Source organism: Gigantopelta aegis, chromosome 12 (genome assembly GCF_016097555.1).
Source record: "Gigantopelta aegis isolate Gae_Host chromosome 12, Gae_host_genome, whole genome shotgun sequence".
NCBI lineage: Eukaryota > Metazoa > Mollusca > Gastropoda > Neomphalida > Peltospiridae > Gigantopelta > Gigantopelta aegis.
In genome coordinates, this window is record NC_054710.1 from 36,724,184 (window position 1) to 36,748,027 (window position 23,844).

A 23,844-nucleotide genomic window follows, 5' to 3' on the forward strand; every position below is an offset into this window, starting at 1 on the left:
AAGTAAGGAAGGAAATGGTTTATTTAACGACGCACTCAACACATTTTATTTACGGTTATATGGCGTCAGACATATGGTTAAGGACCGCACAGATATTGAGGGAGGAAACCCGCTGTCGCCACTTAATGGGCTACTCTTTTTGATTAGTAGCAATGGACCGTTTATATGCACCATCCCATAGACAGGATAGCACATACCACGGCCTTTGATGTACTAGTCGTGGTGCACTGGCTGGAGCAAGAAATAATGTATGGCCAGTACACACCAATTTTAATTAATTCCAACAAAAGATCCCTTGCTGCTAATAGACAAATGTAGCAGATTTCCTCTGAAGACGAGTCTCTGTCAATCTCATCCAGAGATGGTGGTAGTTTGTCACACACCCCTCTCAAGTGATAAACAGTTAGTGTATTACCTCTGTAGGTCTCTGTCAATCTCATCCAGAGACGGTGGTAGTTTGTCACACACCCCTCTCAAGTGATAAACAGTTAGAGTATTACCTCTGTAGGTCTCTGTCAATCTCATCCAGAGATGGTGGTAGTTTGTCACACACCACTCTCAAGTGATAAACAGTTAGTGTATTACCTCTGTAGGTCTCTGTCAATCTCATCCAGAGATGGTGGTAGTTTGTCACACACCACTCTCAAGTGATAAACAGTTAGAATATTACCTCTGTAGGTCTCTGTCAATCTCATCCAGAGATGGTGGTAGTTTGTCACACACCACTCTCAAGTGATAAACAGAATATTACCTCTGTAGGTCTCTGTCAATCTCATCCAGAGATGGTGGTAGTTTGTCACACACCCCTCTCAAGTGATAAACAGTTAGTGTATTACCTCTGTAGGTCTCTGTCAATCTCATCCAGAGATGGTGGTAGTTTGTCACACACCACTCTCAAGTGATAAACAGAATATTACCTCTGTAGGTCTCTGTCAATCTCATCCAGAGACGGTGGTAGTTTGTCCTCTAGCAGCGTGTTCACGACTCTCTCCAGGTTATAGTTAAACTCCTCCAACACAATCTACAATAATTAAATTTCCACTACATTTATTACCTTTTTAAACAGTGCCAGATTTATAAGAGAGCAAAGGGGGCAATTGCCCTGGGCCCCCCAGCCAGAGGGGTCCCCCAGACTAAGAACTTCCTTTATTAAAAAATGTAATAATTATAAAATTAGTTAATTTTTTTTAATTTGTCATGTAATTTAATTTCTATGTTGAGTGGCCCCCGAACCTGAAGTGCCCCGGGCCCTACAAGGTCTAAGTCCGGCCCTGACCATTTAAAGCCATTCCATTGCGAGTTTGTTATGAACATAAAAATACCACCATTAGACAACATCGTATCTGATGACATCACTTTATATTCACACTTTGTCTTATTGAGCATTATTGTTTATAAACCCCCCCAAAAATCATTCAATATGATCCTAAAGTTTTTGGGAAATGGAGCTAAACGAGAAACTTAAATTTGGAGGTAAAACACAAACAGTGATGTCATTTCTGCAGCAGTCGTTGTAAATGTAATTCCTATATCTATTTTTAAGACAAAAACTAATGTCCATGGTGATTTATTATCTATATGGTTCAACATAACCGAGTTAATAATGTAATAAAGAGTAATAACAAGTGTAATGACGTAATTTTAGGAAGCCATGTCATAACATGACGTTGCTTCTCCAGTCCTAGCTCAGACTTTGTATTTGAAATATGACGTCATTTTGTCGTCTCCTTCTAATTGTGGCTGAAACGTTTTGAGTTGGTTCTTGTTATTCATAAAGGAAACAACAATAATAATATGGATAATAAAGAAATTATTACACTCACATGCGAGTCGTACTGATTTTACAAAACTTGTATTGCCTGTAAAATCAGTACAACAGACAAGCTTGTATAATAATCACTATATCGTACACAAGTAACCTCTGTTCTTCAGAGTGCTACCTCGTCATACATCTATGTAAGTAAGATAAAGATAAGAAACCTCAATAAAGCCTTCTCCGAGTCCCGGCAGCAAGTCTTTCACCGAGGAGATGAGAGAGTCCAACTCAGAACTGCTGATTTCGAGCGCCGACATCACAGATGTTTCCTTAAAATAATTAATAAAAACGAATCTATCGATGAGGGCAATTCCACAGTGATTGATGTTATTTATTAAACAGTCAGGGGCGGGATGTAGCCCAGTGGTAAAGCGCTCGCTCGATGCGCGGTCGGTCTGGGATCGATCCCCATCCTCCCCATAGCTGTCCTCTCTGTAACAGTTCTATCCCCATAGTTGTCCTCTCCATAACTGTCATCTATATAGCTGTCCTCCCCATAGCTGTTGTCTCCTTAGATATACTCCCGATTGCTGTCCTCTCTGTAACAGTTCTATCCCCATAGATGTACTCTCCATAACTGTCCTCTATATATAATTGTTCTCTCCATAACTGTCCTATCTGTAACAGTTCTATGTCCATAGCTGTTTTTTCCCTTCTTTTCCATTCCTTTCATTTACACATTTACCTCATAACTGTCTGGGGTGGGATGTAGCCCAGTTGTAAAGCACTCGCTCGAAGCATGGTCGGTCTGGGACCGATCCCCGTCGGTGGGCCCATTGGGCTATTTCTCGTTCCAGCCAGTGCACCACGACTGGTATATCAAAGGCCGTGGTATGTACTACCCTATCTGTGGGGTGGTGCATATAAAAGATCCCTTGCTGCTAATCGAAAAGAGTTAATTTTGTTGTAATCAAATGGGTGGGTGGGAGTAACCTGCCTCAAATGCCTCTCACCATTGGCCATTCCAAAAAGAACATTTTCGAAATATCCCTAATTTGTATCTGAAATTCAGGCTTAAAGTTGTACACCCTAAAGTCCGAACCAAATTGTTAACAACTACAATAAATTGCTCTCCTAGCTTTAATTAATAATAATAATAAGTGCATTTATATAGCACTAAACTCCACACTAATGTATGCTCAAAGCGCATTACATATAATTAAAATGTCATGGTTAAAACAATAACATAGTAAAACAACTGGTAGCATAATACTAAGGGGAGGGGGGGGGGGGAAGATAAAAAGTCAAACTAGACAATTAAAAGTACTGGAAAAACAAATGTGTTTTAAGAAGTTTTTTAAACGATATAAGATTTGTGGCATTTTTAAGAGTGTCTGGCAGTTCATTCCATTTCTTCACGGCACTCACACTAAAGGAACGGGAGCCAAAAGACTTAAGCTTCCATCCATTAGATTTCCCCAAAATGTTGTCCAGACGCAAATTGTGAAAAAAACATTACAGTGACACAGATTCCACATACTAGACTAACAATGTCACCGATATTGACTTTGCTGAGATTTCATAGGACAAAATACATGCAGTTTTCTGCCGTCTGCCGTTTTGCTCTTATACGTAATACTCTTCAAGAGGGGTGGGTCGATATGACGTAATCTAACAACGTCATGACATGCGCTAAAGTTTTACGCACACTCAACATGATGTCAGATTAATTACGTCACATACTTAGTAGGCTTCAACCCCTCTTGAAGAGTATTAAAAAAAAGGTAGACAGTGAAAAATTGCATGTGCTTTGTCCAAGGAGATCTTAACAAAGTCGATATAGGTTATATGGTTTCAGTCTAATATGTGGAATCTATTTCAATGTAATGGTTTTGTCACGATTTATGTTTGGACAAAAAGTGGAGAATATCTAACGGTAATTAAAGGTAGGAGAGTAATTTATTGTAGTTGTTAACAATATGGTAAGGTCTTTAGTTTCAACCTGGTAAATTTACAAATCTGTAACACATTTGATTAAAGTTACAATACTATCAAATAAAGACTCTGTGACACTGAAATGAGGAAATACCCTTAAAAAATAGATCAGAGCTCATCTCCATAACTGTTACTTCTCAGAGGTACATGTATTTTTAAAACTATGATAAATGCAGTTCATGGTATTAGAAACACTGCAAACACTTTGGATGTACGAAAATGGATAATCTGACCAATAAAATCTTAGTAATATCTAATTTCAATCATCAAAAATGGCTCCGATAGTGAAAAATATGCCACAGAGTTTAAGAACTATGTCACTTTAAAACAAATCTTACGTAAGTATCCACTTGGTACTGATCTACAGAAAATGATCCAGCAACATCTGCCATGCTACAAGTCCCACCCTCTGCCCCGCCTTCTGGCCGACTCCCACCATCACAGGCTCCGCCCACAGCTCCATGATCCTCCATTGGGCTGATATATGCTCCACCCACAGCTCCTGGTTTGTCCAATGAACTGACACAGGCTCCGCCCACAGCTCCCTGCTCCTCCAATGGGCTGGGAGAACCATCAGGACTTGTTCTGCCTCCTGCATTCTGGCCTCCCATTGGCTTTTTCCTTCTGCCATATGTTGCAAATGCTGTGTTGATGGCATCATGGATATAATGAAACCGAGTCTCATCTCTGGTAAATATTAAGGCAATATAAAAACAAGGATTCCACAAAATTAATTGTCTAACCTACCATAAACTGATTCAGTGAATAAAGAAATAAATTCTGATGTAACATATATGATTCAGTTAATTCTTTTTTTTTTAAATTTAAAATTAAATTAAATTTAAAACTTTCAATTTTGTTTCATATGCTTGGAGATAAATATACCCAGTTCGAAGTTTACCACAGCAATGACAAAAATTTGGACCAATGAAACTACTGTAAACACAAGCCTATATCTGAATATTAGGGACCTATGAAAGCACTGTAAACACAATCCTATACTTGAATTTTAAGGACCTATGAAATCACTGTAAACACAAGCCTATACTTAAATATTAGGGACCTATGAAAGCACTGTAAACACAAACCTATACTTGAATATTAGGGACCAATGAAACCACTGTAAACACAAGCCTATACGTCAATTTTAGGGACCTATGAAAGCACTGTAAACAAGCCTATATGTCAATTTTAGGGACCAATCAAAGCACTGTAAACACAAGCCTATATCTGAATTTTAGGGACCTATGAAACCACTGTAAACACAATCCTATACTTGAATATTAGGGACCTACGAATGCACTGTAAACACAAGCCTATACGCCAAATTTAGGGACCTATGAAATCACTGTAAACACAAACCTATACTTGAATATTAGGGACCAATGAAACCACTGTAAACACAAGCCTATACGTCAATTTTAGGGACCTATGCAACTACTGTAAACACAAGGCTACTTTAATTTTAGGGACCTATGCAACCACTGTAAACACAATCCTATACATCAATTTTAGGGATGTATGAAAGCACTGTAAACACAAGACTATACTTGAATTTTAGGGACCTACGCAACCACTGTAAACACACACCTATACTTGAATTTTAGGGACCTATGAAAGCACTGTAAACAAGCCTATACTTGAATATTAGAGACCTATGTAAGCACTGTAAACAAAAGCTTATACTTGAATATTAGGGACCTATGTAAGCACTGTAAACAAAAGCCTATACTTGAATTTTAGGGACCTATGAAATCATTGTAAACACAAGCCTATACGTCAATTTTAGGGACCTATGCAACCACTGTAAACACAAGCCTACATTTAAATTTTAGGGACCTATAAAACCACTGTAAACACACACCTATATGTCAATTTTAGGGACCAATGAAAGCACTGTAAACACAAGCCTATACATCAATTTTAGGGACCAATGAAAGCACTGTAAACACAAGCCTATATTGGAATATTAGGGACCTATGAAAGCACTGTAAACACAAGCCTATACGTCAATTTTAGGGACCAATGAAAGCACTGTAAACACAAGTCTATATGTCAATTTTAGGGACCAATGAAACCACTGTAAACACAAGCCTCTATCTGAATTTTAGGGATCTATGAAATCATGTAAACACAAGCCTATATTGGAATATTAGGGACCTATGAAAGCACTGTAAACACAAGCTGATAGTTGTGCTGTTATTGATCGTTTCCAAGGATACATAGCATACGATGATTGACACAGGATCTCCACGTCCTCCTGGAAGTTGTACTTCCCTTCATAGTCGGCAAGAAACCTGAAACACGAGACGTGAATTACTATAACATTAAAGAAAAAACAATTCTCGATAGACGGATACATGGGTGGATGGATGATACTTGAATGGATCTATAAATGGACACATAAATGGATAAATAGATAGACAAACAAACAAATGGAGGGATAGTTGGGTGGACAGGATGGATGGGATGGATGGATGGATGGATGGATGGAAGGTTGGTTGGTTGGAGGGATGGAGGGATGGAGGGATAGTTGGGTGGACAGGATGGATGGATGGATGGAAGGTTGGTTGGTTGGTTGGTTGGATGGATGGATGGATGGAGGGATGGAGGGATAGTTGGGTGGACAGGATGGATGGATGGATGGATGGATGGAAGGTTGGTTGGTTGGTTGGATGGATGGAGGGATGGAGGGATGGAGGGATAGTTGGGTGGACAGGATGGATGGGATGGATGGATGGATGGATGGATGGATGGATGGATGGATGGTGGTTGGTTGGTTGGTTGGATGGATGGAGGGATGGAGGGATGGAGGGGTGGAGGGGTGGAGGGATAGTTGGGTGGACAGGCTGGATGGATGGATGGATGGATGGATGGAAGGTTGGCTGGTTGGATGGATGGAGGAATGGATGGATGGATGGATGGAAGGTTGGTTGGTTGGTTGGTTGGTTGGATGGATGGATGGATGGAGGGATGGAGAGATAGTTGGGTGGACAGGATGGATGGATGGATGGATGGATGGATGGATGGAAGGTTGGTTGGTTGGTTGGATGGATGGAGGGATGGAGGGATGGAGGGATAGTTGGGTGGACAGGATTGATGGGATGGATGGATGGATGGATGGATGGAAGGTTGGTTGGTTGGTTGGATGGATGGAGGGATGGAGGGATGGAGGGATGGAGGGGTGGAGGGATAGTTGGGTGGACAGGATGGATGGATGGATGGATGGATGGAAGGTTGGCTGGTTGGATGGATGGAGGAATGGAGGGAGGGATAGTTGGGTGGACAGGATGGATGGATAGATGGATGGATGGATGGATGGATGGATGGATGGATGGATGGACAGTAGTGAAGGAAGGAAATAGTTGGAAATATTTCCCGAGAAGATTGACAGATGAATAAATTTTCAGTTTCAATAAACAAATGGACAGGTTGAGTGTGTAGGTATGGATGGATGGTAGAATGGATGGTTGAATGGATGGATGGATGGATGGATAGATGGACGGATGGATGGGCGGGTGGACAGATAGATGGATAGCTGGATGAAAGAAAAAAATATATATACATAGAAAGTTTAAGCCGTAGGTATAGCAAGACAATTTCAGTGTCACCTTTTCTCGCCTAGCACCGCGGTCATGATGTGTAAGAATTCCTCCACATATCTCTCCACATCACCACCACTGAAACAACAGGACAGGCATGTTAACAACACATTTTAAACTCTGGCTATTTGGTCTCTATCATATGGTTATTTTGACATTTGGTTGAGGTCGGGGTCAGGAGAGAACAGAAAGAGGGAGAAAGAGAGAGAGAGGGAGAAGGAGAGGGAGAGAGAGAGAGGGGGGGGAGAGAGAGAGGGAAAGAAACAGAAAGAGAGGAGAAACAGAGGAAGATGGACGGGGGGAGAGAGACACAGAGACAGAGAATTAGAGAGAGAGAGAGACAGACAGACAGAGACAGAGAGAGAGAGAGACAGACAGACAGAGAGAGAGAGAGAGAGAGAGGGGAGAGAGTGAGTGAGAGAGTGAGTGATAGAGAGCGAGAGCGAGAGAGAGAGAGAGAGAGAGAGAGAGTGAGAGAGTGAGAGAGAGAGAGAGAGAGAGAGAGAGAGAGAGAGAGAGAGAGAGAGAGAGAGAGAGAGAGAGAGAGAGAGACAGAGAGAGACAGAGAGAGAGACAGAGACAGAGACAGACAGACAGACAGACTCTCTGTCTGTCTTTGTCTTACAAGCACACCATTACATCTATTACTTACAATGCTTAACAATGAAAGTCAAACCTAATCTCTAGCAGTACATGATAAAGCTATACACAAAATGCCAACTCACTATCTTGGGGCATTGGGAAGTAAAAATCTGGAAAACAAATTTTAGTATCTCCTATGTTCAAGGGGCATAATTCTGTGAAAAATGGGTAAATTGCCATGAAATTCAGACAGTACATGGTAGATGGTAAACAGTACATGGTAAAGCTATATACCAAATTTCACCTCAATATCTCAAGGCAGTGTATATTTAGGTGGTGTTTTTCTTTGGAAAATAACTTGTCATTTTGAGTTTAAAAAGTGGTTTTCGGCAAGTATTTTCGCTTGACAACAATGACAGCATGTCGCGATAATTTTAAGGGATCGACAGCTGATTGTGACAGCTAAATTGATAATAAATTTTATCATTTTACCAATAACAAAATTCACCAAATATTGGGACAGCTGGCCACAAATGCCGGTAAGTAAATGCGACCTTTTCGATTTTTTCCCCTAATTTTAGTCAACATTAACTGATCTAAAATATCATAAAAAGTATAAAAACCCACGAAAATAATACTTACCGATTCAAATATGAACTTTATTTTATGTATTTATAAATTATTTAAGTGAATATATGTGAGTAAAAATTATAAACTTGGACCCACTCAACATGGTTTTGGTCAAAAATTAATCCAATAGTCTAAAGGTTAAAGGGACATTCCTGAGTTTGCTGCATTGTAAGATGTTTCAGACTAATAAAATATTTCTACGATTAGACTTACATATTAAATACATTTTCTTGTTTAGATTATCAGTGTCTGTATATCCAATGTGTTTCTGGTCGTCTTAATTTTTGTAAGAAGCCCAAACTGGATTTTGTCTTCAAATAATTTCATACCTACGAAAAAATCTTTTTTAGGAAATAAAATGAAATTTAACCTAGTACAAATATTAGAACTATCAGAAACACTTTAAATATACAGCCACTAATATTTTATGCAGAAAAATAAATTTGATATGTAATTACAGTCATTCAAAAGTCTAGTCAATAATATCTTAAAAATTGCAGCAAACTCAGGAATGCCCCTTTAAAGAAAACAAACGTTGGCTACTTGCCTGTTCTCTATGATGGGCTGTAAACATGTGTGTTGAACAATGAGTCTGAACACTTTCTGTAGCGACATCTTGGCCTGACGAACATTCAGCTTGACAGTCTTCTTTTGACTGAAACACAACGCAAACATTTACATTACAAATAATAACAAGCATTCTGAGAGTACTGCTAAAGCAATACATGTCCCATACTGGGCCCAACAAATTTTCTTATCTCTTACATTCAAGGGCCGATCACTTTTAAAATGTTTGATGAATAATGGATTAAGTTACAGAATCAGTGTTCTCGCTGCTCCATTTAAGCGGGGCGGACCGCCCTGCTATTGCATTTTACCCCCCTCTTTATTTTCTAGTACCTTACTATATTTTCCAGCACCCTACTATATTTTCCAGCACTTATCTCCGCTATTTCCAAATGCACATGATCAGTCTGCATACTGGACATCAAAGGAAACAAGCCACGTTGTGTACAAAAAAGCAACTGACGAAACATTTACGACAGTTACCATAACGTAATTTAATAGTATTTTTAACAGCCTCTATTTTGTCCCATACCTGTATCCATTTGTATGTTTAATACAAACAATAAAAGTTATATTTTATTTGAGCAATGGAAACATTTTAATTTTTTATGGATTCAACAATCTCCGACTTAAACACCCCCCACCCCCCACCCCCCACTTATTTGGCGCCAAATTTGTCACGTGATCAGAACGATCATTCTATCTTTTGTTTCCACTAACTGTCGTCTGATATTTTGTCCTCAGTTACAGATATAATTGACTGTAATTGACGATTTTTACTTTCTGTCATTTCTGTCATTCTGTTTATTCAGCAGTTCTTATTACATATTGTAAACTTTTAATTTTTGGGGGATATCACCGCTTATAAAATCAACGGAAGTAGTAGTGTTTAGTATGAAAATAATTCATCTTGGGTGCCAAATAATATATACACCGCCACTACAAAAACGAAACTACTTTTTATCAGTTGGCGATAATATTTTATCACAGCGATCGATTCATTCGATGAAGATGGGAATAACAAAAAATGTTTTCAACATTAGGGGATCACACAATTGTCTTTTTTTGTTTTTCGTATATCTTGAAATCTTTATTAAAATAATAATATTAAAACTTTGATCGGTTCAGCAAAACCGGAACTGCCAGTGAATATCAGACCGATAACATCTTCGGTTCAATTAAAAGACAGTCTGCTTGTATTTCGTATACACTTTTTGTAATCAAAATAAGGAGTATGTCTTTCCACAAAGTCTATCAACACACAACCACATGGTAACCACCAAGCTCTCTCCCCCCCCCCCCCCCCCCCCTATTTTTTTCTTCTTGTTTCTTTGGGTGTTTTTTTCAAAGGGTGTGGTGCTGCGCGGCCGCCCTCCTTTAATTTTCAACCGGCGAGAATGCACTTTAAAATGTGGATTCATGAAAAAAAATTAACTCGCCATTCCTACATGTACATTCTGCGCTATTTAATTTTACTTCTATTAAACGATATGGTTTAAGAAGCTAACCGTACCTTAGTGTGTCAAAGTTTCTCACTCCAATGGCTGTTTTTATCTCAGGGATTATGCACTCGTAAAACGACGCAAGTCTGCAAAATTTTAATACATATTACTTAAACGGTGCTACAGCTTACTATGGTATGTATGTATATTGATTTATATGTAGGTACACATTAAATATAGGTATCAAAATACATATTGCTCAAAGTCAGTTGTTATCCACCATTAAGCATGTAATAATATCCAGTTAAAAGTACAAACAAAAACAATATCTGGCATCAAACCAAGCCAAGAATGGTCATTCAGGTTCCAGGAACTTACCACATGTCTGTAAAACACATTGCAAACTGATGATGAGTGTGTTGGAATAAGATACTAACATACATGCGTGCGACTAAAGCTAGATACAAATGTTACAAACAATCATCCTTAAAGTAAATGGGAAACAAAATGGGTGTTAAGATGCTTGTTTCAGAGATTACAGGAAGTGCCGTTGACTATTCAAGTTCTGCACAAAAACTGTCTTACTTCTGTACAAACTCAAACTCCTGGAAAACCTGACAGGCTGGTGGGTAGATCTCAACAAACATTGCAAGCGTCAGCGCAGTGTCTGCAATATACAGCACAATATCCTGGAACTCCTGTGTCGGCATGGTTACCAGGCGTGGCTCCTTCTCAAACACACTGCTCAGTTTCATGGGAGAGAACTCTGAACCTTCGATGCACATTCCACATGTTTCACGAATACTGTCAAACACCTGAAACACAAGTTATCATGTAGTGATATCCAATTCCAATCCATTATCAATAATTTTAGCTTCGTTTTCTCCCTATATTTGATTATTCTTTCATAAAATGTAGTCATAATAGCTGTTTATGGTGGTCTATTAGAGTGCACCGTGCGGCCCAATACATCTGACTTCAGCACTCGAGGTTTCTGTTAGGGTTACCTCACCCGTAGTCCATATCATTCTAGCCTCTACAGCTTGGGTGTCCCTAACAGAAGCCAAAGCTCATGCTGGCATAGCTTTCTGGGACACTGAGACATACAAGCCCCCTCACCATGTCAAGGAATGGACTATGAAGGGGATCATGCAGTTATACCCAATCTCAGGATCCACTATCAATAATTTTAGCTTCGTTTGCTCTCTATATTTGAATATTGTTTTATTAATATGCCATTACTAGTTGGATGGGCGAAGACAACCAGAGGGGATGACAGGGGGAGACAACCAATGGATATGCTGTGCCAGACAATCAATGCAGATGACAGGCCTCGGTGGCGCAGTGGTTAAGCCATCGGACTCCCGGCTGGCAGGTTCGCAGCCAGGTATTGGCTCCAACCCAGAGCGAGTTCTTAAAGGTTCAATGGGTGTAAGACCACTACACCCTCTTCTCTCTCACTAACCACTAACCAACTAACAACTAACCCACTGTCCTGGACAGATAGCCCAGATAGCCGAGGTGTATGTCCAAGACAGCGTGCTTGAACCTTCATTGGATATAACCAAGAAAATAAGTTGAAATGAAAATAAAAATGAAAATGCAGATGACATGGGCAGCCAACCAGAGGGGATGACAGGGGAGACAACTGAGGTGAATGACAAGGGGAAATAACCAATGAATATGTGATGGAAGACACTGCTTACGCCCTACCGCACCCAAATAAGCACCCTATCACGGCGTCCCCCCCCCCCCATCCCGTCCACCCCCAAGTTATCCATACAGCCTACCGGGCGTTAGAATGTGTGATGATGGGAAGGAAGGGTGGGAATGATGGGTAGGGATGAAATGATTATGAAAGCCCGCCAGTCGCATCCGGTCCGAGGTTGGTGGAAACGTATCTCCTTGGCTGATGTTATTATTGGCTCCGAGGTGTCCATTGAGCTCCTCCAGCATTCGCGTGCATTACACCCGAGGGGGTGCGCCACCTATACGGATGACAAACGTCATTTTTATATAAACCATGAAGTCGTCCAGGTGACCACTATTCGTTAAGTGGACGGCGACATGTATCAGTCCGGCTATTTTCTTTAGTTATAATTAATAGGGACTGATTAGATTAATGCCAGTTTAAAACCTGCTAATATAAAAGAAAAAGTGTACATGTATAATTAAAACATTTGCTAAAATACTAAGAGGAAGTTAACTACATATTTATTAAACAGCTTAAAAATGGGGGTAAAGAGGGGTGTACCTACGTACACCCCCTCCCCTCCACTATAAAAACACCAACACCAATAAATAACACATTCTATCAATTGCACTGCAGCTGATAGGGAGGGGCGCCCACACTGCCAGGTGTGCGCGCCCCCAAAACTGCCGCCCACAGACCTGTCACTCTATATACATTCTTTCCTCACTTAAAACCACACTGTAATTAAAACAAAAGAAAGAAAATTTAGTAAAGTGGAAGAGTCCCCGCACACTAGGTGTAGGGTTTCTTCCTTTCTTCCATATTGTAAAAGGATACCTCGTCCAGCACCGGGCAGTAGACGTTAATATAATATCTTAACGTATAATATCACACACGAGGGCCGCCCAACCGCAGTGGTTAACCAATAAAACTTTCCCGGACGCTCTAACACTAGGCTTTTTTCAAGCCTTTTAGTCAAACTGTGTAAGGCCACACGGACCGAAAAGTAAGCAGGACGAATTCTACGATCTCAACTCCTGTTTGGATTCCTTTTCCTATAAACTATTCCAAATCATAAATCAATGTTAATAGTTGTATTATATGTGTAGAAGAAGGGGGACCATCACCTATTCCTTCTCCAACATAAGTAATGTTAACCTAAACTATAATACTATATCAGTCCGCGTCAGGCCAGTCGATCACCATATATATTCAATTATACTTATATTCTAACTCCTGAGGACTTAACGTAGTCCATTATGGCTTTATTAATCTAATTTTTATGTTGTTTAGCAGGATTAAACATTTTAATCGGATTAAAAGGAATATTTAATTTTTAAAATTTATCTCTAAGAAACGAATGTTCTTTATTGAAATGAGTGCAGCAGAACAGAAAATGGTGTGCATTATCCAATCTACTGCACACGGTACAGTATTAGATTTTTAAATTCTAGCCCTGCTCTCGTTGTGGGGATGATAACCAACAGGGAATGACATGGGGAGACAATCTATGGGACTGGCAGGGGGAGACAACCAAAGTGAATAACATGGGGAGATAATCAATGGGTGTGACACAGAAAAACAACAATTTGTGATAACACAGTAGACAATCAATGTGAATGACACTGCAAGCGAAAAAACCTGCAGAATGGTTTGTACAGTGTTCCTAAGGTCGTCGAGGTATCTGTTAACTCTAACCCAGACAACTAATGGGAATAATATGGCAGGAGAAATGAATGAATGTTTAACGACACCCCAGTATGAAAAATACATCGACTATTGATGGCAGGAGGATAAAATGGGACAACAAACCTGCAGAATGGTTGGTATGGTGGTCCTCAGGTCATCGAGGTAGGCTGGTTGTTGGGTGAAGATGTTTGTTAACATCTTTGTCAGAAGAGTTCCGTTTCCTTTACCATACAGAACACACATGTCCAGTAGTTTGGGCACGTCAAAGATGAAATTCTCATACAGGATCTCCCCAAACACTTTAGGAGTTATGAAGTGATCCTAAATAAGCAAAACAAACAAATATTAACAAATAAATATTTATTATATATTTTTAGCATGCAGTTGTTGTTTTCTTACTTTTTTAGAAATAAAAGTTAAAATAAACAAGAACACGAAATAAAACAAAAATTAACGTAAATATTTATAGTATAAAATTTGTATTGTATGCCTTATATAAGTGTTTTTGTAAAATAAAAGTCAAAGCAGAACAGAAATAGTGAAAAAACAAACAACTGAAGAGCAGAATATTGCAGTCAGGTTATATCAACTATATACATGTAGACTGGAACGAGTGAGTAAATAAAAAAGGAAATAAGGAATTAATAAATGTAGGAAAGAATGTTGAATGACACCAGGTATGAAGACAAAACATGTAAAAATAACTCAGAGACTAATCTGATAAAAATAATGAATTAATAACTGAAGGAACAATTGATGAATGACACCAGCTACGAAGGAAAAAGATGTAAAATCCACCGAGTTACAGACTAATCCCAGGTTAAAACTTGTGAACCTTAGATTCTTTGTGTGTGGCGAGTCGTAAACATGCCATGAAGATGAGGCGATGTATTTCCAGGTGTCGGTTTTTAGCCACACTCGGGAGACTGTAGATAACATCAAACGATCTGAAACAGAACGTTATAGAACAATCTCTATTTAAATATAGAGCAATCTCTAATTAAATATAGAACAATCTCTAAGTCTAATTAAATATAGAGTAATCTATAATTAAATATAGAACAATCTATAATTAAATATACAGCAACCTATAATTAAATATAAATTAAATACATTAAACTGATTAGCAACAGCTATCACTATCAGGGCAGTAAAAAAACCCACCAAATTATCTAGTAAATTTCAAAAATGGCAAAAACCCAGTTATTTTCTTTTTAAAAACAAGTGTCGCAGCTCTAGAATGAAAATCTCCACAGCAATCGCCACAGAATTGCCGATTGCCATGGGCAATTGCAGGGGTTGATTAATATTTTAGAATTGAAATTTCATATCAAATCACAACCTAATACTGAACCAAATATTGCCTGGAGTAGTTTTCAGTTCAAATATTTACCTCGGACAGAATCTCAGGTAAGAATCAAGCAGAGTGTGCCACGTGTCATTAAATACAGCCTGAAAAATAACACAGATCATCAATTTTATTACATACCTATTCAATCCTACAATAGCAATAAAGACATTTTCAAGTCATGTGTTAAATGTATCTTGTATCACACATGTTTGATCTGGACTGGAACTTTTAAACAGGGAATTCCCTTTTTATTTTTACTGCAGTTAGCACCTTTTATTTATTGACGTCATATATATGATTTACAAATGACGCCACATCGTATTTGAAACATTACACAAGGCTGCCGCAAAGTATGATTCTTAACATTAAGTAAATCCATGAAAGGAGTTTTGATCACAGATTTAACAAAGTGTTGTTATGATGTTAAATTACGAACTATTTTTGTAAAACATAAAAGAAGGTATTGAATAAATACAGAACTTCACATACCTTGTTTTTGCTTCCTATTTATTGCACTTGTTTATTTTGAGCAAGAAACTACCACTCAAATGCCATGCAGTCTCATGGTATATATTCTTGCCCAAAATAAACTTGTGCAATAAATAGGAAGCAAAAAAAAACATGTGAAGTTCTGTATATTTATTAACTCAATATTACACTTTAGGAGAACATGATAAGGGAATCGGAGGGTATACAGTAACCCAATCTTGTAAAATTCAGGATATTTGAGAGGGATTTGGGGAAATCTTCAGGTCTTTTTCGGGGCTGACAAGTGCTATCTCATGCAAGGTTTTTACCAGAGGGTATGAAGGATAAAATTACGTATATCCTGAACTCTTGGAAATTAATGGATAAATGTTTTTAATTTTTAGAATGATGATAGCAAGACAACTGTTATTTAATTTTTTTTACATGAAAAGCAGTATCAAATTTCAAAAGAATTCAAACCCATAATCACTGTGTATGGGCATTTATGGTCTGTTTTTTATAACGTACCCTCAAATTAGTTTCTGGCAGAAAGCATGTCATGTGCTTAGCTTGATCAACAACTTGTAGTTTCTTTACTCCACAACTATGGAATACTAGGTATCAATTCAACATATACAAAACATATTTCACCATCACAAGTAGATAGCCCTTGAATGGGATCATTTTGCAATGGCAATTTAATACAAATAATAATAAAGTAAATACCTCATAATGAAAAATGCTTTCGTAGATCAATTTTGCAATATCTTTTGTGGTAAAATTAAGTCATTACAAAATTTGAAGGCTGAGAAGATACCTGTATATTTCACATTCTTTATTGTAAGAAAATAATTCAGAAAATATTACTGAAGCAATACGTACATGTCCCATTCCGAACCCAACACATTTTCATATCTCCTAAGTTCAAGGGGCATAACACTGTGAAAAATGAGTAAATTGCCTTGAAAATGAAACTTGATCTGTAACAGTGCTTGGTAAAGCTATACACAAACTTTCAGCTCCTTATCTTGAGACATTGTGAAAAATAAATCCAGAAAACTATATGTGGGACAGATGAACAGACAGAAACTTAAATAGCCTTGAAAGGTGATCAGAATTTCAAGGGTCCTTTACCTGACACCAGAACTTGTCGTGTGGAAGTTGAGGTCAAAGTAAAGTTTGTTTTATTTAACGATGCCACTAGAGCACACTGATTTTTTATCTTATCATCAGCTATTGGACGTCAAACATATAGTCATACCGACACTGTTTTTTAGAGGAAACCCGCTGTCGCCTCTGAGGCTACTCTTTTATAACAGGCAGCAAGGGATCTTTTATTTGCACTTCCCACAGGCAGGATAGCACAAACCATGGTCTTTGTTGAACCAGTTATGGATCACTGGTCGGTGCAAGTGGTTTACACCTACCCATTGAGCCTTACAGATCACTCACTCAGGGTTTGGAGTCGGTATCTAGATTAAAAATCCCATGCCTCGACTGGGATCCGAACCCAGTACCTATCAGCATGTAGACCAATGGCCTAACCACGATGTCTGTGGAAGTTGAGGTAACGTATGGAGATCTTGTACATTACCTGACACCAGAACTTGTCCTGTGGAAGTTGAAGTAACGTATGGAGATCTTGTACATTACCCGACACTTGTCGTGCGGAAGTTGAAGTAACGTATGGAGATCTTGTACATTACCCGACACCAGAACTTGTCGTGTGGAAGTTGAAGTAACGTATGGAGATCTTGTACATTACCTGACACCAGAACTTGTCCTGTGGAAGTTGAGTAAGATATGGAGATCTTGTACATTACCTGACACCAGAACTTGTCCTGCGGAAGTTGAAGTAACGTATGGAGATCTTGTACATTACCTGACACCAGAACTTGTGGTGTGGAAGTTGAGGTAACGTATGGAGATCTTGTACATTACCTGACACCAGAACTTGTCCTGTGGAAGTTGAAGTAACGTATGGAGATCTTGTACATTACCTGACATCAAAACTTGTCCTGCGGAAGTTGAAGTAAGATATGGAGATCTTGTACATTACCTGACACCAGAACTTGTCATGCAGAAGTTGAAGTAACGTATGGAGATCTTGTACATTACCTGACACCAGAACTTGTCGTGTGGAAGTTGAAGTAACGTATGGAGATCTTGTACATTACCTCGCACCAGAACTTGTAGTGCGGAAGTTGAAGTAACGTATTGAGATCTTGTACATTACCTGACACCAGAACTTGTCGTGTGGAAGTTGAGGTAACGTATGGAGATCTTGTACATTACCTGACACCAGAACTTGTCGTGTGGAAGTTGAAGTAACGTGTGAAGATCTTCAGCAATGAACTGCAGTCGCTCCAGCCATTCCTCATACAGTGCGCGATCAGACAGGTCAACTGGGGGTGCTACATAGGCTACAAACTTCATTTTGTCTAGGCATTTTGGATGCTGCAAAACAGAAAGACAATAATTAATTAAAATAAAGTAAAACTTTGTTTTAATATTTCATGACACCATTAGAGCATATTGATTTATTAATCATTGGCTATTGGATGTCAAACATTTGGTAATTATGACATATATTCTTAGAGAGGAAACCCGCTACATTTTTCCATTAGTAGCAAGGGATGTTTTGTATGCACCATCCCAAAGACAACCTTTGATATACTAGTTTTGTTTGTTACCTCAAGATGTTCAAAAGTCACATTCAAAACATGCGACATTTTCTCTAACCAAAGGATTGTTAAAAAAGTTTGTTTTGTTTAACAACACCACTAGAGCACATTAATCTTTTAATTATCGGCTACTGGATGTCAAACATTTGGCAATTTTCACATATAGTTCTAGAGAGGAAACCCGCTACATTTTTTTATTAGTAGCAAGGGATCGTTCATATGCACCATTCCACAAACAGGATACCACATACCATGGCCTTTGATATACCAATTGTGATGCACTGGCTAGAACGAAAAATAGCCCAATCTGGCCAAGAGCAATCATAACCATCCAAATGTCTGTTTAACTCTTGAATGGCAGAGCACTTGGACTAACCAATGGGGATCAATCCCAGACTGACTGGTAATCAAAATTATCGTAAAGTTTCATTTTCATTCTTCTTACAAAACATAGGGGCGGGACGTAGCCCAGTGGTACAGCGCTCGCTCGATGCGCGGTCGGTCTGGGATCAATCCCCGTCGGTGGGCCCATTGGGCTATTTCTCGTCACAGCCAATGCACCATGACTGGTATATCAAAGGCCATGGTATGTGCTATTCTGTCTGTGGGATGGTGCATATAAAAGATCCTTTGCTGCTAATCGGAAAGAATAGTCCATGAAGTGGCGACAGCGGGTTTCCTCTCTCAATATCTGTGTGGTCCTTAACCATATGTCTGACGCCATATAACCGTAATTAAAATGTGTTGAGTGTGTGGTTAAATAAAACATTTCTTTCTTTCTTACAAAACATGTTTGACTGCAAGTTCATTGACACTGTCAATTTAAAAATAATTAAGTTACATTGTCAATTTAAAAAGAATTATATTACAAGATTACCGACACTGTCAATTTTAAAATAATAATAAAATAAAAATCTTCTCTTCTTTTTCTTTTTTAGGCTTACCAGTGCTGCTAGTCTTTCCGTTTTCCCCGTTCCATTATCTAACTGCACAAATTTCTTATCAAGCGGTACTGCTGTCATAATTAGCTGTATTAAGCATGTATATGTCAAAATAAATACTAATATACGAACTAAAAAAATAAATAAAAAAAAGTTTACAATTTCACAAATGGACGAAACCGAAAGTATCGTCCTTGACCATAACAAGATGACCTTAACCTTAATGAGGGGAATTAATTGTTTTGTTTGTTATATATTACAACATACTTGTTTCGTAATAAATCTGCATTACCACTATGTTCTTTTGTCATGCATATTTTATTTCTGGGGTTTTTCTGAAGTTATGTTATAATTAATGACATTTTAAATTTAAACTCATGTTTTGTTTTCCTTATTCAAATTAATGCTCCAAGCAAGATGGCGGCTTTGTCGAAAGAAGAGTATCTGAAACGTTATATTTCGGGAGATAAACCTGAAACTAAGAAAAGAAGAAAAAAGATCAAGCCTATTGTGCATTCTGTGTTAGATTTGGTTTTTATTGCAATATATTTTTATATGAACATGAAAATTAATAAACATGTTCTTTATGGTGTCCACTTAACAATTTACTACCCATAGTTAACCTGTTATCGTGTTTATCATACTTTTAAAAGTTTGTTTTGTTTAACGATACACTAGAGCACAGGACTTCTAGATTATGGTAGCCCCACACCCATGGCTAGTGATATTCAATGTTGGGCTAGTAAATAACTAATATTGCCATGCCCAACTGCTAGTGAGTCAAATGTTACAGTTGAGTCTATTTTCTAATTTTGTAATAAAATAATTAAAAATGAATAGAATAACCTCCCTGCCCCCCCCCCCCCCCCACTCCAACAGCCCGATGTTAGTTTTAAGCTCTTTTTAGGTGACAGACATATATCTTATTATTTAGTAAAATTTTATTAACGTAAAAGTAAAGTAGGGCTAGTGAATTTTTAATCGTGGCTAGCAAATGTTTTTAATCACTGATCCCATGGCTAGTGGATTTTATAAAAATTCTGGAAGCCCTGGGAGCACATTGATTTATTAACCATCAGCCATTGGTTGTCAAACATTTAATAAGTTGAACATATAGTCTTATAAGAAATGGCAACATTTTCTATTCTATTATGTGTACATTCTCTTAAAAAGAACAACAAATAACACAGTCTTTTATATGGTTGTGGGCGGGATGTAGCCCAAGGAAATGCCAGCTTCATGCATAGCTGGTCTGGGATCGATCCCCGTAAGTGGGCATCTTGGGCTATTTCTCGTTCCAGCCAGTGCACCACGACTGGTATATCATAGGCCGTGGTATGTGCTATCCTGTCTGGGATGGTGCATATAAAAGATCCCTTGCTACTAATGGAAAAATGTGGCAGTTTTCCTCTTTAAGAGGGGCAGGACGTCACCCAGTGGTAAAGTGTTTGCTTGATGCATGGTTGGTCTGGGATCGATCCCCATCAGTGGGGTCATAGGGCTATTTCTCGCTCCAGCCAGTGCACCATGACTGGTATATCAGATTCAAAGACTGTAGTATGTGCTATCCTGTCTGTGGGATGGTGCACATAAAAGATCCCTTGCTGCTATCGAAAAAGAGGAACCCCTGAAGTGGCAACAGCGGGTTTCCTCTCTCGATATTTGTGTGGTTCTTAACCATATGTTCGAAGCCATAACTGTAAATAAAATGTTTTGAGTGTGTCGTTAAATAAAATATTTCCTTCTTTCCTCTCTAAGACTATATGTCTAAATACCAAATGTTTGATATCCAATTGCTGCTGATTAATGAATTAATGTTCTCTAGTGGTGTTATTAAACAAAACAAACTTTTATATGATTGTCACCGAAAAAGCCCAGTCAGAGGATGGATCCACAAGCTGGTCAAAATGTACCCATGCCAAAACATACCTGCCAAATCATACCAACCAAAAATGTACCTATATACACACACACACACTAAAACTCATAAACAGTTTACAATTAACAGACGTAAACCACAATGTACCCAACTAAAACGTAGCTAAAGTAAAACATACCGTACTAAAACGTATCAATTCTTTGGTCAAAACACACCCAATACAAGTTACAATGAATCTGTATGGAATACCTCAGTGTTGACTACAAATATATATATATATATATATATACAGTAGAATCTCTTTTGAGTCGAACTCTGAATGGTCGAATACACTGCAATGCTCGAACCAAAAACGAAGTCCCATATTACACTTACACGATGTTGACCGAATGGCTGGGTCGAACTACCAGATGGGTTAAACACTTTCTTGAGCACCGACGGGGTTCAAGCCAACAGGATTCAACTGTATTTTTAAGTATAACCTGCTATTCTAACCAATGTATATTGTTATAGATAGCCTATAATTCCATAAAAATACATTGCATATTAACAATATAGTCTAATATAAGGGTATATAATTTATTAATTTATAACATAGCATGCCATTTGGAATTTTGTTTACTCATTATTATAAATTATATGTAGATGACAGGAGGTTTTAACCCCATTCAATACCACTTGCAGCTATATGTATTTTTCACCCTTTTTATTATTTTTTTAATTCTTTATTATTATTTTTTAGATAACCTAAGTGTTTGGGGGTTTTAATAAAATATACTAGGTATTGGAAGTAGAAATACACAGTTTCAATATTTACTTCACCATGACATTCACTTACTTTACTGTTATAAACATCAAGATAAATTTAAATCTTATACAAAATAATTTACAAACTGATAAAATCATAAACATTTTGAGGGAGGGGTAGCATTTGTGATTTTCATTTCAAATTATATTGTCTCAGAAACCACCATTTGTCTTTGTTCACAGGTCCAGAATAATCGATGATGATGTTGATTTTAATTCGCTGCTGCCTGACAACATTGAAAACACGTTGGAAGAAGATGTTGGGGACAATGAACCTACAGTTGCTGAGTTCATTGACGAGCGACCTGAGCACATTAAGAGACTTGAAGAATATAGAGCTTCGGGAAGATGGAAGACAATGAATGATAAGAAAAATGGTAAGATATTACATAAATGGTAAGATATTACATTAAATGGTGAGATATTACAATAAATGGTAAGATATTACACTGAATGGTGAGATATTATACCACATGGTAAGATATTACATTAAATGGTGAGGTATTACACTAAATGGTGAGATATTATACTAAATGATGAGATACTAAACTAAATGGTAAGATACTACACTAAATGGTAAGATATTATACTAAATGGTAAGATATTGCACTAAATGGTAAGATGTTGCACTAAATGGTAAGATGTTACACTAAATGGTGAGATATTGCACTAAATGGTAAGATGTTACACTAAATGGTAAGATATTACACTAAGTGGTGAGATGTTACATTAAAAATTACCATAAATGGTGAGATGTTACACTAAATGGTCAGATACTACACTAAATGGTCAGATATTGCACTAAATGGTCAGATATTACACTAAATGGTCAGATATTACACTAAATGGTGAGATACTACACTAAACGGTGAGATGCTACACTAAATGGTCAGATATTACATTAAATGGTCAGATATTGCATTAAATGGTCAGATATTACACAATATGGTGAGATACTAGACTAAATGGTGAGATATTACACTAAATGGTGAGAAACTACACTAAATGGTAAAATACTACACTAAATGGTAAAATATTTCATTGAGAATTAAATTACCGTATGTCGGGGGCATCACCAACAGTACAGAAGTGCCACTGGTAAAGCTCCATGATGGCAAAATGTTTACACCTGGTTTACATTAGCTGCCAGTATATAAAATTGGTATATTTAAAATATATTTACGTACAGCAAAATAACCTTTCAGCCTTATTTAATTGCTTCAGAAGTCTGTTTTGTTTATTTGCCATTGTCAGGCTTTAAATTGCTGTTGGTGAGCCGATCTACAACATCAGTTTTGTTTTAAATTGCCATGGGAGAAAAATTCTTCAGTTCGAGGCCTGGTATTAAAGATATTTAATTCCACTGAATTCTTATAGTTACCAGGAATGATTTCAAGTGTGTATAAGAATTACTCGTATTAAGACATAATTGTAGATTTTATTGAACATACTTCTCTAAAGGTTTACTAAATGTTTAAAGTTAAAGTTTGTTTTGTTTAATGACACCATTTGAGCACATTGATTTATTAATCATCTACTATTGGATGTTAAACATTTGGTCTTTACATATAGCCTCAGAGAAGAAACCTGTTACATTTTTTTATTAGTAGCAAGGTATCTCTTATATGCACCATTCATTTCACAGACAGGATAGCACATACCAAGGCCTTTTGTATACCAGTCGTGGTGCACTGGCTGGAACGAGCAAATGTTTAAAGTTGTACACTGCACCTCAAGATTTTTGTATTATTGTAGTAG

The 23,844-nt window shown here is 37.8% G+C and overlaps 2 protein-coding genes across 4 annotated transcripts in view; one reads left to right on the top strand and one right to left on the bottom strand.

Annotated features, from left to right (window-relative positions):
* The window catches only part of LOC121386562 (activating signal cointegrator 1 complex subunit 2-like), a 28,836-nt gene extending 9,251 nt beyond the window's left edge, over positions 1–19,585 (bottom strand). The window contains exons 1-13 of one of the 3 annotated variants that reach the window (XM_041517506.1): positions 19,404–19,585; positions 18,071–18,232; positions 15,350–15,408; positions 14,792–14,903; positions 14,080–14,277; positions 11,160–11,389; positions 10,646–10,720; positions 9,113–9,220; positions 7,363–7,431; positions 5,974–6,048; positions 4,090–4,438; positions 1,981–2,085; positions 918–1,021 (exon numbers count right to left, since the gene is read on the bottom strand). In XM_041517506.1, coding sequence (XP_041373440.1) covers positions 918–1,021; positions 1,981–2,085; positions 4,090–4,438; positions 5,974–6,048; positions 7,363–7,431; positions 9,113–9,220; positions 10,646–10,720; positions 11,160–11,389; positions 14,080–14,277; positions 14,792–14,903; positions 15,350–15,408; positions 18,071–18,232; positions 19,404–19,481 — 1,724 coding nt within the window. In that variant the 5' untranslated portion in view covers positions 19,482–19,585. Of the gene's footprint in view, positions 1–917; positions 1,022–1,980; positions 2,086–4,089; positions 4,439–5,973; positions 6,049–7,362; positions 7,432–9,112; positions 9,221–10,645; positions 10,721–11,159; positions 11,390–14,079; positions 14,278–14,791; positions 14,904–15,349; positions 15,409–16,909; positions 16,933–17,893; positions 17,927–18,070; positions 18,233–19,403 lie in introns of those variants that run through there. The other 2 variants (XM_041517507.1, XM_041517508.1) reach the window with 2 other exon arrangements.
* Positions 19,586–19,817: 232 nt separating this feature from the next.
* LOC121386786 (BUD13 homolog) overlaps positions 19,818–23,844 on the top strand; it is a 16,007-nt gene continuing 11,980 nt past the window's right edge. Inside the window, exons 1-2 of the mRNA XM_041517800.1 lie at positions 19,818–19,921; positions 22,270–22,463. Coding sequence (XP_041373734.1) covers positions 19,818–19,921; positions 22,270–22,463 — 298 coding nt within the window. The remainder of the gene's footprint in view (positions 19,922–22,269; positions 22,464–23,844) is intronic.